At 47.9% G+C, this 18,555-nt stretch overlaps 1 protein-coding gene across 1 annotated transcript; it reads left to right on the top strand.

Moving 5' to 3' along the window:
• The first annotated feature begins 3,239 nt into the window (after positions 1–3,239).
• Positions 3,240–18,324, top strand: CLNS1A (chloride nucleotide-sensitive channel 1A). The gene is made up of 7 exons (XM_084842479.1): positions 3,240–3,439; positions 8,583–8,719; positions 10,605–10,715; positions 12,909–13,019; positions 15,487–15,660; positions 16,764–16,848; positions 18,190–18,324. Exons 1-6 carry the CDS (start codon positions 3,321–3,323, stop codon positions 16,829–16,831), a joined length of 720 nt encoding a protein of 239 aa, XP_084698605.1. The 5' UTR covers positions 3,240–3,320; the 3' UTR covers positions 16,832–16,848; positions 18,190–18,324.
• The last annotated feature ends 231 nt before the right edge of the window (positions 18,325–18,555 follow it).

Genomic DNA, 18,555 nt, shown 5'->3' with positions numbered 1-18,555 from the left:
AGCTTTCTTTTTTTAAGCCTTTTTGTCTGCTACTTTCTTCTGCCTTCTTTTATACCTTTTTCATATCATTAAAATCTAACACCATGACTGGAAAACATTTGTTTTGCATCGTAGGGCATGGTGGACCAGATCTAACCATTATACTGCTCCTCTGACTGCATGGTCAGGGCCCATCAAAATCAAGGGAAGGGCGTTCTCATATGTGGAAAGAGTTCCAAGCCACCATTTTTGCATCGGCAACTCCACACTGCATGAGTTTTGGCAGAGTGTCAGGTTTGCCTCTGAGCAAATGGAACGTCAGAACAGTTCAGATTTTGAGAAAGAGCTGGAACACATGGGGCAGGAACTTTCTTAGGCTTCAGAAACACAGCTGGGCTTAGAAGTATCACGGGAGAGTGGGGGACTCTCTCTCTCTCACCTCTTAAGTTAAGAGAATTTGCTGCCCCCTTTTTAAAGGGAAACTAACTTTCGTAGTTTCTCTTTGAACTTTTTGAAGGCTGTTTCCTTTGTAGTCTATGAATCTCTAGAAATTTGTATCTGTATGCTTCATTAGGGTAAATGAAATCAAAGCCTTGGAAATCATAGAATCATAGAATAGTAGGGTTGGAAGGGGCTTACAAGGCCATCCGGTCCAACCCCCTGCTCAGTGCAGGAATCCAAATCAGAGCATCCCTGACAGATGGCTGTCCAGCCTCGTCTTGAATGCCTCCAGGGTGGGAGAGCCCACCACCTCCCCAGGTAATTGGTTCCATTGTCGTATTGCTCTAACAGTTAGGACGTTTCTCCTGATGTTCAGCTGGAGTCCAGCTTCCTGTCACTTGAGCCCATTATTCCGTGTCCTGCACTCTGGGATGATTGAGAAGAGATCCTGGCCTTCCTCTCTGGGACAACCTTTTAAGTACTTGAAGAGTGCTATCAGATCTCCTCTCAGTCTTCTCTTCTCATGGCTAAATATACCCAGTTCTTTCAGTCAAATGCAGCTTTTTATCTGAGTGTTGAAATCACAAATCAAACTGTACACTGAGCTGATCACAAACAAACACACAATCTACAACAACGGGAGTTTAAGGCTATGACAAGCCTCACAGTACTTTTTATGGCAAGTCTTTAACTGTCTAAAGTTCCAGTCCATGTGCAGAGTGCCTCTAACAAAGAAGGCTTTGGGCCATAAAGAAGGGATGTTTTTAACAAAAGCTCTGTGTCTCTTCATCAGTTCGAATGGGGAAGGTGTAACCTTACACCTCTTCTAGATCCCTCCACAGATAAGAACAGAGCAGTGCTGCTCAGCTTTCCAGCTGTGATGCTTTTCTTGTTTTTTTTTGCAAATCTCACTCTTTTGTCAGGTCCTCACAGACACCTTCCAGCCTCTCTGCTTGCTAAGGCTAAACCAGCCACGGCGAAGGGGGGTTAGGCAAGTCCCCCTTGGCTCTGATCTGAGCAGGCTGACAGAGATAAGCTTACACAGATCCTGATATTTTAAGAACTTGCTCTGTCTTTGTTTCTTGATCTTGCCACAGTCTTTAAGTCATCAAACAAATCTCTTTCTTCAGAAGTTGCAACGTTTTTCAACTGCTTTTGCTTCTTCTAACAAACGTGGATACGGTGGCAGACAAACTGTCTCTGGAGGGCCCCCTCCCTCCCCCCCCCCAACAACCTCTCCTCCCAACCTAACAGGCCGAATCAGACCGGGGGGAGCTCAGGGCACCTTGGGCAGGGTCTCCCAGTCTTCAAGCTCCTTCCGTGGGGCTTGAATCGGGGGGAACAGGGGCTTTGGGCTTCACCTCGGAGCATACCATCATGACGTTACAATATTGAACTTTATATTCAACCTTTTCTCGCCTTCAGTGGATTTTGGTTGGCACTCATCCAAATGCTGATAACCTCACCTTCCCTGAGGCAAATTTATCTCTCACTACTTGATTCAGACACCACCCGGGGTCTCTTGCCCCTGTGGTCCTTTGCCAGTAACACATTTACACATTTACACTTCTGTAACTAAGGGGGATTCTTTCCGCACCAATTCAACCAACCATCAATATAGGCGAATTGATCCCATTGCCCATTATTCACCACATTTTTATATACAGCATTTACAAGATTTACACCAAAGGATCCTATGTCTGGCCAACTAATTCCAAATGCTGGCCAGTCCAACTGACAGAGTGTAACCAGCTTGCCTTTCGACATCTTAGTACACGGAGTCTGACAAACCTCAGACGCTTGACTTTGCTAAAGGTCTTTAGCATGCATCCCAAGGGAGTGGCAGAGCTTTCTAAACGGGAGCTACCCGCCCCCATTGTGCCTACCTCTGTTTGAAACCATACACGGAGCCTGACAAACCTCAGACGTTTACACAGAGTCTGACAAACCTCAGACGCTCCGAAGGCAACTCAAACAGAAAGACAGAAGGGAAATCAAGTACTTACTCTGCCCAGCACCCTAGTGCCGTCTCTTCAGACCCGTTCAGCCTGGTTGACTCAATCAATGGAGTCCACGCCTTTAACCTCCTGGGTGTCCCGACCCCCGTTCTCTGGTGCCGTGGCAGACCTCAAAGGCGGTCCGGCGCGCCCCACAGGCACCTTTGCCGGTTCTGTCGTTTGACCCCAGGGTGGTCCAAGGGACTCCTGGCTGGCTCGCCAGTTTGTTGCACAAAATGCTAGTTTCGCCCCCTGGAGGCTAGTCCAATTTGCCCCAAAGAGGAGAGTCAACTTCAGGCTGGGTCCAACTCGACTTTATTGTTTGCAAACAGTTCGACAAAGGAGCTCACGCTCAAAGCAGAGTCGACCCTGGGCAACCTCCGCGCTACAGTTTTATCACTCAGCTTGCATTCCTCAGCCAGCGTGTCACTTGTGATTGGTTGCCAGCGGTTTGCTTGGCAACCTTATCTTAGGGTTACTGCCTGCTCATTCCAGGCATGCGCAGCTCTTACAGTACTATGTGCTGCTTAAGACACATACAATGGCTTTTAGGTTACATTTCTACTACACTATCGTGCCTGGGGATGATGGGAGGTGTAGTCCAGCAGTCTCCGTGCCCCTCCTCCCGCAGCCTCCCGTGGATCCTGTGCGTAAAGCCGCGCTGGTTTCCTCGGGCTCGAACCGCGGCCCCCGGCCCGCCCCGCCCCGCCCCGGATCCAACATGGCGGCCCTCCGCGGGTCACGTGGCAACAACGGAGACGCGGCGTCTCCACGGCGACGGGACGGGGGCGAGGCCTGGGAAGAGCCCGGCGCTTCCGGGCCGCGTCGGCGGGCGGCGCTTCCGGCGCGGCCGGCCGTGGCGCGGCAGCCCAGGGAGGAGGCCGGACTCGCGCGCGCTCCGCCATGAGCTTCCTGAAGCGTCTCCCGGGGCCCGGCGACGGGGTCCGGCTGCGGCAGCCCGACACCGAGGCCGTGCTCGGGGGGCGGGGCCTGGGCACCGGCTGCCTCTACGTCGCCGAGAGGTGAGGCCGCCGCGGCCGGGGAGCCTGCGCGGGCAGGGGAGGCGGCTCGCCGTCAGCCGGGCGCGGGCTGCGGGCGAGGAACCCCGGCGGGATGAGGCGGCCAGGCCTCGCGCGCCCGGGCGGGGGCGCGGCGCGGCGCGGGGCCCCGCAGGCCTCCGGCCGGGAGGCGCGACGTGGGCGCTGAGCCAGGCGGCCTCAGTTCCAGGGGTCTCAAGGCGGCGCAGGCCGGCGATGGCCGGTCGGAAAATCGCGAGCCGGTAGCCATGCCAGCGGGCCCGGGGCTCTTCGCACGGCCTCAGAGGCGGGGCATTTACGTGTTACGGCCCGTCTAGTCCGCCTCCCCGCCCCCGCAAGGCGCCCCAAGAGGCTCACATGGCCCCCCTCCTCCTCCTCTTATCCTCACAACAGCCCCGTGAGGTAGGTCGGACTGAGTGCCAGATGCCGGGGAGCAAGCAAGAGAGAGGAGCGGGGTTGCCTTCCAGCCCCTGTGGGGAGCAGGATGTTGGGCCAAATGGGCCGTTGGACTGGCCCAGTAGGGCCGGCTTCGCGTCCTTGTCAGGCAACGTTGATGTGATCGCTGCCGGCTCTGGGTGTGGCAGATTCAGGGAGGTAGAGGGGAGAGAATGTCCTGGAGGCACACGGTGTTCGGAACCTTTTGTTGAAGCGAAGCAGGCTTGGGTATGCTCAGTGCCTGGATGGGAGATGGCCCGGGCACCCTGTGAACACGCTATCTTAAGTTGCATGATGGCAGGAGGGTGGGATAGAAATGCAGCAAAAACAGCCATGCTAGATAACTAGCTCCACTAGATTTAGAGGTCACTGTTTGTTTCCAAATGCCAGATTCCAGAGAGGTAGCTGTGTTAGTCTGTTGCAGCAAAAGCAAAATGTTGCAGTGTATCTCCAGCCCACAACAGGAGTGTTTCTCTTAGGCTTTAAGAGACTCCAGCTCTTTGAGACCTGCAGAGGACATCCCCCCGCATCTTTTCCTGTTCTCTTGAAACCTTCACCTGTTGCCTTATGCAAGGCTAAAGGGCTCAGAATCAGTGCTGGGTGGCAGCTCTGAGCCTGAGCACGTTATTGTTCTATACTGCATGGGCATGGCAAGAGGAAAGAATAGTATGAGATGGAGTTTTAAAACCCCATTGTGTGCATCTTCCTAGCCCTATGTCTACCTCCAGGAGCAACCAGGGTTCGTAGCTGATAACATCAACATTGTATGGTTCAATTGCCCTTATAAATCTAATTCCTGGACTCTCACTGTCTGCCTGCCTTTCCCCCCACAATAATTTCCCCAGGTGAAAGTGGAAGTTGCTCTTAGGAGACAATGCACAAGTCCAGGATATTAGCATGGCTGTGATTGTGCAGCAGTCTTGCCCTTCCCGCTCCCCTGGCAAACTGCAGCAAGTGGGGGGTGAGGAACAAGGGGATATAGATGATGTGGAAGCCTTTCTGCTTACCATTGTACTTGTGAAGTACAACTGCCTCCCTGCAGATGTTCACATTGTACATGTGGATGCCGGAGTACACGATGTTGGGAGAAGGCTAGTCAGTGGTCCCACTCACATGTTGGTAGAATAGTCAAGTGAATAGAGTGCATATGATACATTCTAGAATTTTAACATCTTTACGCTCTCAACATTCCACAGCTCCTAGAAGCTCATATGATCATTTGGGCTGGGGGTTTCTCCCCGAACGGGGAAGACAAGGGATGAGTGAGGCCAGCAGCGCAGTTAGCTGGTGCTTCCAGGAGCCCCAGGGAGCGCTGCTCAAGTGCGCTCTGCTCATCCCTTGCCCTCCCTACACAGGAAAGGAAAGGGACAAGCGAAGCTGGCTTTCCAGCCGAAGTCTTGGCTGGCCAGCGCTTCAGCCTGGGACCTGAAGACATCAAGGGTGGGGCCCCGCCCCTGATTTACGCCAGCCTGTGTGGTGGTACAGAACCAGTATAATTCCCCATCCCTGTGTTAAGCACTTGAACACCCATGTTTGCTATTTGTTCTTAACTGGTACACGCGTGTCTACACACACGCACACTAAAGGGCAAAGAGCAGCAGGGCTCTTTGTTGTTCAGTCATTCAGTCGCGTCCGACTCTTCGTGACCCCATGGACCATAGCACGCCAGGCCTTCCTGTCCTGCGCGCTCTCCCGGAGTGTGCTCAAGTTCATATTCATTGCATCGGTGATGCTATCTAGCCATCTCATCCTCTGCCGTCCCCTTCTCCTTTTGCCTTCATTCTTTCCCAGCATCAGGGTCTTTTCCAGAGAGTTTTCTCTTCGCATTAGGTGGCCAAAATATTTGAGGTTCAGCTTCAATATCTGTCCTTCCAATGAGCACTCAGGGTTGATTTCCTTTAGGATAGACTGATCTGACCTCCTTGCAGTCCAGGGGACTCGTAAGAGTCTTCTCCAGCACCACAGTTCGAAAGCATCAATTCTTCGGCGCTCAGCCTTCCGTATAGTCCAGCTCTCACAGCCATACATTACTCCTGGGAAAACCATAGCTTTGATTAGACGGACCTTTGTCGGCGAGGTGATGTCTCTGCTTCTTACTATGCTGTCTAGGTTTGCCATAGCTTTCCTCCCAAGGAGCAAGCGTCTTTTAATTTCAGGGCTACAGTCACCGTCTGCGGTGATCTTGGAGCCCAAGAAAATAAAATCTGTCACTGCTTCCATTTCTTCCCCTTCTATATGCCAGGAAGTGATGGGGCCAGATGATCTTCGTTTTTTTAATGTTGAGTTTCAAACCAGCTTTTGCACTCTCCTCTTTCACCCTCAACAAGAGGCTCTTTAGATCCTCTTCACTTTCTGTCGTTAGGGTGGTATCGTCTGCATATCGGAGGTTGTTGATAATTCTCCCGGCAATCTTAATTCCGACCTGTGATTCATCCAACCCGGCGTTTCTCATAATGTACTCTGCATATAAGTTAAATAAGCAGGGTGACAATATGCAGCCTTGTCGTACTCCTTTCCCAATTTTGAACCACTCGGTTGTTCCATGTCTGGTTCTTACTGTTGCTTCTTGACCCTCGTACAGGTTTCTCAGGAGACAGGTCAGGTGGTCTGGTACTCCCATCACTTTAAGAATTTGCCACAGTTTGTTATGATCCACACAATCAAAGGGTTTAGCGTAGTCAATGAAGCAGAAATAGACGTTTTTCTGGAATTCTCTTGCTTTCTCCATGATGCAGCGAATGTTGGCGATTTGATCTCTAGTTCCTCTGCCTCTTCGAAACCCAGCTTGTACTTCCGGTAGTTCTCGGTTCACATATTGCTGAAGCCTAGCTTGTAGGATTTTGAGCATAACCTTGCTAGCATGTGAAATGAGCGCAATTTTGCGGTAGTTTGAACACTCTTTGGCGTTGCCCTTCTTTGGAATTGGAATGTCAACTGACCTTTTCCAGTCTTGTGGCCATTGTTGAGTGTTCCAGATTTGTTGGCATATTGAATGCAGCACTTTAACAGCATCATCTTTTAGGATTTTAAATAGCTCAGCTGGAATACTGTCATCTCTGCTAGCTTTGTTGTTAGTAATGCTTCCTAAGGCCCACTTGACTTCACTCTTGAGGATGTCCGGCTCAAGTTCAGTGACCGCACTATCATGGCTATCAGGGACATTCAGATCTTTCCTGCATAGTTCTTCTGTGTATTCTTGCCACCGCTTCTTAATCTCATCTGCTTGTGTTAGGTCCCTGCCTTCTTTGTCCTTTATCATGCCCGTCTTTGCACAAAACGTTCCCTTGAGATCTCCGATTTTCTTGAAGAGATCTCTAGTCTTTCCTATTCTGTTGTTTTCCTCAATTTCCTTGCATTGTTCATTTAAGAAGGCCTTCTTGTCTCTCCTTGCTATTCTCTGGAACTCTGCATTCAGTTGGATATATCTTCCCCTTTCTCCCTTGCTTTTCGCTTCCCTTCTTTCTTCAGCTACTTGTAAAGCCTCATCAGACAGCCACTTGGCTTTCTTACATTTCTTTTTCTTTGGGATGGATTTTGTTGCTGCCTCCTGAACAGTGTTACGGACCTCCATCCATAGTTCCTCAGGCACTCTGTCTATCCGGTCTAATCCCTGAAATCTATTCCTCACCTCCACTGTATATTCATAAGGGATATGATTTAGGTCATATCTGAATGGTTTAGTGGTTTTCCCTACGTTCTTCAATTTAAGCTGAAATTTTGCAACAAGAAGCTCATGATCTGAGCCACAGTCAGCTCCAGGTCTTGTTTTTACTGACTGTATAGAGCTTCTCCATCTTTGACTGCGAAGGACACAATCAATCTGATTTCAATATTGACCATCTGGTGATGTCCATGTGTAGAGTCGTCTCTTGTGCTGTTGGAAGCAGGGCTCTTAGCCCTCAAAAAGTAGTAGTTTGACCATCACAGCAGTGCTGTTCTGACATGCCCATAACTGGAATCCTTTTATTGTGGCCAATATAGTACAGCATGTCAATCCTGAGACAGTGAGGATCCCTGTCCTCAGCCGCCACTTGGCTACTCTCTTCCAGAACTGCCTCCTGCCGTGACTGGACCACCTTGTCCTTATGTAGCACTATAAAATAATGCAGCACTTGAAGCTGGTTATTTTCCCCTTCCCTCTCCCTGGGCAGAATCCCATGATACGTGAATGGAGGCCTACTCGTACAACAGGATTTTCAGCTCCTGTGTCCCCTGAAATTGGCTCTGGAGCAGGTTTTAAGGGCGCTTCAGGGAGGCTCGCTGCCATTTCTGCTGATGGAACACTTTTATTAGCAGAAAGACTTCACTGGATTCCACCCCATCCTTTTGGGGTTTTTTGTGTCCTGTCTCTTGGAGTGTGATTAACTTATTTAAAACCTCAAGTTGTGAACCATCTCAAATGCTTTGGCAGAATTCAGTATAGAAAGTCATTAATGTATCCTGCATCAGGTGTTTTGATAACCTGGGAATAGACTTGTCCAGGTAGAAATTGCCATTGACTAGGAGGCTGGAATGACTTGGCACCTCTTAGCTGCTATTCCTCCCTCTCTCCTAGAATACAGGTGGGCTGCAGGAGGAGGGTGGCTGGGAGGAAGAATGGCTGAGCTTGCTTTTGACATGTGTAACTTTACAGACATAACTGAATTTCTCCTCTCATCACCTGGGTTATTTCTTTGGGTTTCTTTTCTTCCAGCCGTCTGTCATGGATAGAGACATCTGGCCTCGGGTTCTCCTTGGACTACCCCATCATAAGCTTACATGCCATCTCCAGGGACCTGAATGCCTACCCATGGGAGCATTTGTACGTCATGGTAAATGCAAAGTTTGAAGGTATGGAGCCGTCTTTGCACTCTCAGGAGAGAGCCGCTCTAGTGGAGTGAATGGAGTTTGGGATTGCAGCAACGCCAAGTTCAAATCCCTGCTTGGTCATGACGTTCACTGGGTGGTTGTGGGCAAGTCTGGATGTCAGGCCTGGTCTACCTTGCAAGAGTGGTGTGAGGATAACATGGGAGCAGCCTCGTGTGTGTGACCCTGGCTGCTTTGGATGGAATTGGCCTAGATGACTTGAATTCAACTAAAGGAAAGAAAGAAGCATAGGCCTTTAGTATCCAGGCCTCCTAACTATTCAGTAGCTTTTTTGAAGCATGGACTATCAGACAGGTGGCTCTTTAGAACAAGCTGGTTGATTATGGCTGTCATGGTTTTTAGCTTTTCTCAACCTAGTTTAAAAGCTCTCTATGGAAGTCTTCAACTCTGGAGGCAGTGCTGGCCAGTTGAGGAAATGGCACATGTGTAGGCAGCCCTGATCTTGGGGAATTGTGCTTCATTCTAGGGCTTTTGACTAAACCTGCAGTGTGCAACTCACATGGATGCCCGTCTTAGTATGGTCTGTGCCCTTTTGCATGGCTAGCTTCCTGCAGCAGGTTCGTGCCCCTGCCGAAGTTGCTCTCCCTGCTATAGATTGTGCTCTACAGTGCTGAACACTCTCATCCATATGTTCCATTAACATTGCAATGCTGGAGCAGGGTAGAATCCCCGGGCATCAGCCTTTTGAAGGTTAAGCCATAGCAGAGTGCATGTAGGCAGGGTCATCCCAACCAGTTACACCACCAAATTTTAGCTGTGCTGCCATGTGGCATATTGGCATCATGAGACATGCAAGGTTTGCTGGGAAAAACACCTCTTGATGTGGGCCATTTGATTCTCAAAGCAAAACTTGGCCATGTTGCACAGCATCAGTGCAGAGTGGTAGAGATTCCAGTTGGAATAGCACTAGATAGTCTTAGGAAATAAGCTACCCAGTCCTTTATTCCCTCTAATCTCCCTTTCCTATATCTGTGGGTAGTCAGGTGGGCTTTTGCACGGTTTGGAATAACCCAAAAATTCTGTATTCCTGCAGACTGAAAGCGATTGACAAAGAATATAAATCAGGTGCAATCCTGCTGACACACAGTATGTGGTGTTTGCTTCAGAATCCAACTTCCTGAGGAACTGGGTTTCTATATATTTTTTAAGAATAAGTTTCTAGACATGTTTGCAAAGAGTGGCTTGAAAGTGTGTAAACCAGGGCTGGGGGACCTGTGGTCCCCTGACCATTGGCCATGCAACTGGGACTAATGTGAGTTGGAATCTTACAACATGGGGGGGGGGGGCGCACAGGTTTCCCGGCCTTGATGCAGACAGTGCCTTGTGAAATCTCTCAAGCTAGGGGGTTGCTAAATCTGATTTCCAGTGTGCAAGGGGAAGAATGTCATCGCTCCATGCCCCTCCTGATGGCCACCAGACGCAAATCATGCAAACTTGCATGCCTTCAGTACAGCTGGTTTTGGAAGAATACCTTATAGAGACCTAAAATGATACTGATATTATTTCCCAATTAAAATTCCCTGCAGCTTTTTTTTCAGCTATTTACAAAGGACTGGTGTTGTTCAAGCTGTCTGAGAAATGGGGTCCTGGATTATTGGCTTGTACCCAGTGTCCGTCCTATGTAGAGTAGACCCATTGAAATGAATGGCACTTAAGTTCAAAGTCCAAGTAACTTTGTGTTCGCACAGACCAGCCTTGTGTTCGCACAGCCCTGCTGGCTGGGGATGATGGGAGTTGCAGTCCAACACATCCAGAGGACGCTGGGTTGAGAGAAGGCTGGCATAGACCACTGGGGAAATTAACCAGAAATGTCACTCTCTTGACCAGCATCTGCCTTTTATTTCCATAGTCGAAGAAGAAGCTCCCATGAGAGAAAAGGAGGAGGAGGAGGAGAGCGAGGAGGAGGAGGAGCTTGAGCCCATTTCAGAATTCCGATTTATACCCAGCGACAAATCGGCCCGTAAGTAGAAAGAGCTGTGTGGCAAGCTTAAGTGGAGCCTTAGAGAGCAAGAATTCCATCTCGGTTCATCAGGGATCTATCCTGCATGAGAGGAGCAAGGAGAGAGAGTCCCCTAGCCCACCTGTGTGTCTACCTTTTTGAATGATGCAATGTGGCTGGCTCTTGTTTTTTGCCCTGTAAGATTCTTGCGTGTCCCCGCTCTTCATAGATTGCTACATGTGCTGATCAAGCATTGTCACTTAAAATAGAGAATGACTGATGCCTTCTCTATGCACCACTACTCCTGTTCCCTGGGGGCTGGCTAAGGTCCCATTGCTCTCATGGACCTTGTCGTCAAATACAGTCCCGCATTCTCTGCCAGCTTTTCTTCTGTCCCCCCTGCTGGCCTGGCCTCTTGCTGTTGTTGGCTTGGAGCCGCTCAGATGTCTCAGTGGGTCTGCGTGTTACTGTTGAAAGTGAATCAGTTGCCTGGCCCAGGGTGGTCTGTGGTAGACCCCACTTGTTATGGCTGCTATTGGCTCAGCTTCTCTGATGTCAGAGAGACTCTTGCAAGAATTGGGCCAGACAGTCCTCGCTTAGGGAACTCTGTACATATGCTGTGTCGGTAAGGTTGTGGCTAGGCCGCTTGCATCTTCTTGTCCTAACCTAGAGCACTGGGAAATACTGTGCTCTGTTGCCGAGATGTGCTCCTATTCCCCACTGCGACCGTGGCAAAGGAGGAGAGGGAAGTCCTTCGCCCTCAGTATCGGACCCTGGGGTAGAGCTGGAAAAGCCTGGAAAAATTCGACCCCCCCCCCCCCGTTTTTTCCCCATTTTTTTCTGAGGGCTGTTTTTGTTTTTTTCTGAAAAAATTGGAAAAATTGAACAGCTTTCGATTAGGAAATATTTTCTTTTAGAATTTAAGACAAAGTATTTTTATACCATTACCCAGCCTTTACTCCCCCCGAAATGATTTCTAAGAACGCTATAATAAGAACACTTTTACAGAAAGACTAGAGATGTAAAATGTCTGGAAATAATGAAGCCATGGAGGAAAATATTTTTTAATCCTCTCTGTAAGATTTCCAGCATAGTTAGTTCTTTTGTTCCTTTTTAAAATTATTGATCTAAAATATATTTTACTGATAGATGTTTATGCTCAGTTTCCCAACATGTGAGTAGAGTCACCATTGTGCATTCTTGACAGTAAATGTGCATTCACAAGAGCTTGGCTTTTGTTCTAATCTATTCAGACAATAATTACAGATTTACTAACTGAGTTTACTTTTGAAAGTTTTAAAATATAAGATAATGTTAAGAGCAAAACACGTTATACATAAAATAACTTTAGGAACAGACAGGCTGCTTTATGTTCCTAAAGTAGCCCTCTCCAACCTGGTGCCCTCTGGAAGTTTTAGACTACAGGGCCCAGCATTCCTGAACATTGGCCCTGCTGCCTATAGCTGATGGGTGCTGAAAATTTCCATTTTTTTCCCCCAAACCCCATTTTTTCCCATGGTCTCAAAATCACTGGAAATTGTTCATCTCTAGCTTGTTCATCTTATTGCCTTGATAGTAACAGAGCTGATAAGCCGCTTGCAGCCTGTCCCATGACTGACCACTCAGCACAGCTTTCACGGCCAGAAATAATGAACTGGTGGCTGAGAAGCATCTTTGGCTGTGCTCTCAGAGAGGTGGAGCAGAACCTGGGGTGCTGCGTTGCTTGTAGAGCCAGCCTTGGTCTGCGAAGCACGTGTTGAATGTGGCCTGCAGGGTTCCCACGGTCCCTCATTCCTCGGGAAGCGCTCCCTTGGTGGTCCCTCAGCAGGAGCGTAGTCCAACTCAAGAAAGCCTGAGTCGTTCTTCCAGGCTGAAGGGCAGCTGTTCTGTGTCTTTATCAAAACGTTCAGTCACCTGGCATCTCCAGCTGAATGATGCTGATTACAGGCCTGGGAGGGACTGTGGCCTGAGACCGGCCTTCTCCCAACCTGGTGCCCTCCAGATCTGTTGGACTGCAAGTCCCGTCCCATTCCAATGGCTGAGATGATGGGAGCTGTATGAGATCTGGAGGGTGCCATGTTGGGCGGAGATCCTAGAGAGCCACTGCCATACCGGACTAGGTGGACTGACGGTTTGACCCAGGATGAAGCACCTTCATATGGCCGTTCTTCACATCATTTGATTAGACAAGTGGTGTGTTTGTGTTTTACCCAGTTGAAGCCATGTTCTCCGCCATGTGTGAATGCCAAGCCCTGCATCCTGACCCTGAAGATGAAGACTCCGACAACGATTATGACGGTGATGAATACGATGTTGAGGCCCATGGTAAGTGGAGCTTTGTTACGGTGAATTCCCTTAAGTTTTGGAGTTCGTTCTTGACCCGCAATAGGCCACAATCGCTGGCAGCTCGGTGTCTCTCCAGAGGTGAAGAATGGCTCAAAAGCATGTTTGTTTTTGAGCCAGTACCTGTTTGTTAGGCCTCTATTCTACCTGATTCCCTACAGCTCGTGGCGTGTAACAGTCTCAAGAACAATTCAGCATTAAAAACCAGAAGTTCAGTAAAAATATGCAGTTTGCTAGTCGTCTGTCCCTTACTATTAACTCTGCATCCACTGGAGTAGCTCTTGGAAGGGAATATATTTTACAACATTGGCTGGATACCCCAAGATTAGATAAATTCATGGAAGCTAGGTCTGTCAGTGGATATCAGCCATGCAGGGCTGAATGGCCCCTCGGTGATTAGTGGCAGTGGGTCTCTGCCTGGATGTTAGGGGCAAGCAGGGTGTAGCTTCTGCGTTAGGCACTGCCCGTGAGCCCCCAAGGGCTGCTACTGGAGAATGCTGGTCCAGATGGGCCTTTGGTCTGACCCAATAAGGCAGTTCTTACATGGAGCTTAGGTAGCACAAATATTGCCATTTTTGAGCGACACAGAACACGTCCTTCCGTCTTCTATACCTCTTGCGGGGATTTAGACCTCTTTCAGTCCAAGGGCCAAATTCCATTTCGGAGAAGCTTTTGGGTGGTTGCATTCCAGTGGTGGGCAGGGCCAAAATGCAAACCCCCCCCCCCTCTGTTTTAGCTTAAAGCACTTACTGCCAGTGACTAAGCTTTAGGAGAGGCATTTCAGCTTTCTAGAATGTGGGTGCACAAAGGCCGGGAAAACAGCCAACGAACAGTCTGGGGAAACCCAGATGCACAGAGTGGGCCCACAGGCCTGAGGTTTTGAAGTCCTGCTCAGAAGCTTGCTAATTCTTACTCCAACAGAGATGGATGTATGAATGAATACATATTTTTATTTATTCTTTGGATTAACGTGCGCCCCATGTGTTTGGGAAGACTAGCAAGTGAAGTAGTGAAATGGTGGGCTTTCCTCAGACAGTCTACCGCGCAACCTCTGCTTATCACAAGCTCCTTTTGAAACGCTTCTCTTCCAAAGGTTCTGTCCTATGAAATATTGGGGGTGGGGCAGGGAGGGGACACTGTTCGAGCAAAACAAATTTGAGGCCCCTTTTGGGTGTACATAGCTAGTTGCTTGGCTCTTTGGATGCCAGTCCCTGGTGTGGACAGTCGAAGCAGTAGCTGTGTATATTCCATGTATCTGCTCATTTGTTGTATAAAGACGGAATTTAATTTCTTCTGCTATCTTGGCCTTCAAAGGAGATACCATATTATCGTGTATTTGGACTCCTTCTTCTGTGGCCCTGAAAATTAGCACAAGAATTAAGCATGTTTGTACTTGAAACGTAAAATTGTTTCCAGTACATGCAGGTCCAATTTTATTCTGAGATGTCGGTGTTCAAAGGAGATGGTTTTACAGACAGGCACATTAAACCGAATGGCCTGCTTCACTCAGCTGGTTACCAAGAAGCGGATACAGGCGGTTTGCTAGAATTTGGGTTTCCTTGTTACAGAACTCTGCATTTTTGACAGAAGATGCCACAGAATGTGAGGTTTCAGGACTGCATTCTTAGACTGCATTTGTGCTGTTACAGTCTTGCTCTGGATGAGATGGAAGCAGCAGTACCACCATTTATTGATTCTTTGTTGTAGATTGTTTTGCTGCACATGGGCATTCAGAGGGGTGTACAGTTCAAATCAGTAGACAAATTTAAAATTTATTTATTTATTTATTTATTACATTTATATCCCGCCTTTTTTCCTCCAAGGAACTCAAGGCGGCGTACATAATCCTCCTCCTCTCCATTTTATCCTCACAACAACAACCCTGTGAGGTAGGTTGGGCTGAGAGTCTGTGACTGGCCCAAAGTCACCCAGTGAGCTTCCATGGCCGAGTGGGGACTAGAACCCGGATCTCCCGACTCCCAGTCCAGCACTCTAGCCACTACACCATGCTGGCTCTCATAAAACAGCAATAATCAACAAGTCTAATGCTAAAAGGCCATTCCCATTTTAAAGAGGACAGTGGCAGGTTAGGTAGTGTGGTGCAAGGCCAACCAGTCTGAATTGTGCTGATTCTCTTTCAATCTCTTGTAGCATTAGTAGACATAGATGTGGTACAGCCATCCCCAACCTGGTGCTTCCCAGATGTGTTAGACTAAACTCCCATCATCCCTAGCCAGCATGACACTACAGCTGCTGTCATCCCCAGTCAGCAAAGCCAGAGGCCCTGCTGGCTGGGGATGATGGGAGTTTTAGTCCAACCCATCTGGGGGGTGCGCTGGGTTGGGGGAAGACTGATGTAGTATTTGGGAGCAATATTCATATTTGAACAAAGCCTCCAGCTGTTTTGTCCAGCCGCCGAAAAGCTGTTCGGATTTGTTGTTGTTTGCAGAAATAGGCCAAGGCGACATACCATCATTCTACACATATGAAGAAGGCTTGTCACGTTTAACTGCCGAGGGTCAGGCCACCCTGGAGAGATTGGAGGGCATGTTGGCACAGTCTGTAAGCACTCAGTACCACATGGCTGGGGTACGGACAGAAGATTCTGTCAGAGACTTTGAAGGTACGTGTTAATCTTGCACAGTTGTGGACTGAATGCTCTGTTTGAAGTGCGCCGCCTTCCCTTCCCTGCGTCCTGGTTTCAAGGTAAAGTAAGCTGCTTATAACCACTTCTGTCAGATGAGACAGTGGGTTGGATGTCGTCCTATGTGAAAAGAGTTTTTTGAGACGCGAGCTCAGACAAAGCTCTCCTCCCCTCAGTTACATTGTGTAGACCTCTTGGCTAAGCTGTCCAGACACATGGCTGTGACAAGCATGATGGTGTATAAAACTATGCATGGTGTTGAGAAAATGGATAAGGAGGCATAGTACTCTCATAATACTACAATCCGGGGTCATCCCATGAGCCTGAATGGTGGGAAATTCAGGACAGATAAAAGGAGGAACTTCTTCACACAGCAAAGAGTTAAACTATGGAATTTGCTCCAGCAAGATGTAGTGACGGCCACCAATTTGGATGGCTTTGAAAGGGGGTTAGACAAATTCATGGTGGGTAAGACTAACAAGGGCTACTAACCCTGATGTATGACTTCTAGCATCAGAGGCAGTATGCTTCTGAATACTTGTTGCTGGGGAACATGAGCAAGGGGGTGCTATTGTGCTCATGTCTTGCTTGCAGGCTTCCCACAGGCAGCTGTTCGGCCATTGTGAACAGAATACTGAACTAGATAGGCCTCTGCTCCGATCCAGCACGACTCATATATTCTTATATGTCGGGGATGTTACTTGTAGTTACTCCAATTAAAGAACCTGCTTCCCCAGAAGTCAGAGCTCGGGCATCTTCCGCCAGTGTTTTTAAATGGATGACATCTGAATCCCACCTTTTATATGCTTAACTTTGAGCTCCCAGGGCATTGGATCATATAAAATTTTAGTAGAACGATGCCTCTTCATCTTGAACTGTTTGCTGTGCAAAGTACCTTGTAGCTTTTGCTCTCTTTGTGGCAACCTGCTGTGCGCCATAGTTTGGGGCGGTGGAGGAAGGAGGTTGGACAGAGTCAGTCTGTGCCCTTCCAATCTTGTTATGACCCATGAGTCAGCCTTCTTTTGGCAGTAGAGGGCGCTACTTGTCTGCAACCTTTTCCGTGTTTGCTGCCTTTACTTTAGATGGAATGGAGGTGGACGCAGCACCGTCAGTTGCTGGGCAGTTTGAAGATGCTGATGTCGATCATTGAGGAGGATATGGGCAGCTGTAAGGTTTACATTCTCAATTTTCTCTCTCTCCCTTATATGGCAGCTTGGTTTCCCTGAACCCCTCTAGTTCATTAACTTTCTTTATAGTTGGAAAACAGCATATAGAATATTTCTGTTAAATAAGAAACGTTCTCATATGTTGAATATTATATGAATTATGGTGATATTTGGGCTATGTTTCTCTGTACAGTATCAGGGATATAGTATCTCTGAATTCAGATTCCTGAGGATGTTTGATTTTTTTGGTCTTATTTATATGGTTTTTACCTGGCCTGATTACAAATAACCTTAATGCAGCTTACAACACAAAAGAAAAAAAACTATAATAAAACAATAATGAGCCATGAAGCTTGCTGGGTGACTTTGGGCCAGTTACTATCTCTCAGCCTACGTTACAGAGTTGTTGTGAGGATAAAATGGAGAGAGGTAATCATGTATGCTGCCCTGAGCTCCTTGGAGGAAGAGTGGGATAAAAAAAATAATATATTATTTCACCTATATGTCAAGTTCCTTACCCTGATGCCAGTGACTTCAACATGTTTGAAAACGTATCCTCACTGGGTATGTCTGCTCCAGTGCTTCTAAATTCTGCTCCTTCATCTCTTTATCCCTGGTTGTCCCTCTGCTGTTTTTGAGTCTTTTCACTCATTCCTGTTGGGATTGTGAGCTAGTGACTTACCTTTCCTTAAAAGAAAAAAAAAAAGCTGGGCACTCAGTTGCTTGCCAAAGGAGCATGCCCCGCTTGCAGGCAGGATTGTGATTCACGTCCCCTGCAGCTAAATGAAGCACTGCCTTACGGAAATGTATATGCAAACGTGAGGTAGCAGCACAATGCCCCAGCCTCTGAAAGCAGCATGTGACAATGGACAGGGGACTGAGGGACATGAAACCTCATTGAAAGAGGTACCGAATTCTGCTAGGAAAAAAATAAAACACAGGGGCTGGAGTCAGGATGAGGTACTCTTGGGTGCAGTTCCATATTGTTTATGGCAATGTGTCCTCCTCTTGGTCTCTGGCCATGTTACTTTCTCCTCCCACCCCCAATATACCTCTGTTACTGGTTTTTACTCCCCTACTGCTCCTCCTTGCCAAGACTTCCCAAGTCTGTAAATCCAGATAACATGAAAAACAGATTTGCATAACTTCGCCTACTTCTCAAGTTCCCTTCACATGGAATTTGGGTTTTCCAGTGCCTGCTAGAACTTTTTTTGTCTTGAAACTGTACCAGCAGATTCCTTGTGCATGACAGATGCTTTTTCCCTGCTGTTCTGCACTCCCTTCTTTCTGTAAGACAAACAGGAGTTCGTACCACTGAAACGTACTGTCTTGTATCTTTTAGATTCTTCTCTCTGCATTTCCAGAACAGGCTCTCCAAGCTTGAAGATGTTACAACAGGAATTGCTTTGTCTGTATTAATGGCCTAAACATGAAGATTTAGGTCTGTAAATGATTTTATAAATGTGCTTATAAAACAGGATTTGGCACTGTTGCTATATATACACACACACAACACACTTATATACACACGCACATACTCTCTCTTAAGAAAACTATAGTAATTTGGGTCTGAATGGAGGATTAATCATGGCTTACGATTGGAAAGCCTTTACAGGAATGCTAGAGATTAAGGAATAAAGTTGTACTTAGAACAGAATTCTAGATTGTCCTAGAATTTCCCCCATATTTTTGTGTCTGTTTATCCACA

This window comes from Heloderma suspectum, chromosome 3 (genome assembly GCF_057233095.1).
Source record: "Heloderma suspectum isolate Gila_16-S chromosome 3, 16-S_ref, whole genome shotgun sequence".
Lineage (NCBI taxonomy): Eukaryota > Metazoa > Chordata > Lepidosauria > Squamata > Helodermatidae > Heloderma > Heloderma suspectum.
This window is presented reverse-complemented; position numbering and strand designations above follow the sequence as displayed.

What these genes read in the sequence shown, in the direction of transcription:
- CLNS1A (XM_084842479.1), top strand. Translation starts at nt 3,321, where the DNA reads ATGAGCTTCCTGAAGCGTCTCCCGGGGCCCGGCGACGGGGTCCGGCTG. An exon ending in ACCCAGCGACAAATCGGCCC is followed by an intron (nt 10,716 to 12,908) that starts GTAAGTAGAAAG and finishes TGTTTTACCCAG; the next exon opens with TTGAAGCCATGTTCTCCGCC. An exon ending in TTCTGTCAGAGACTTTGAAG is followed by an intron (nt 15,661 to 16,763) that starts GTACGTGTTAAT and finishes CCTTTACTTTAG; the next exon opens with ATGGAATGGAGGTGGACGCA.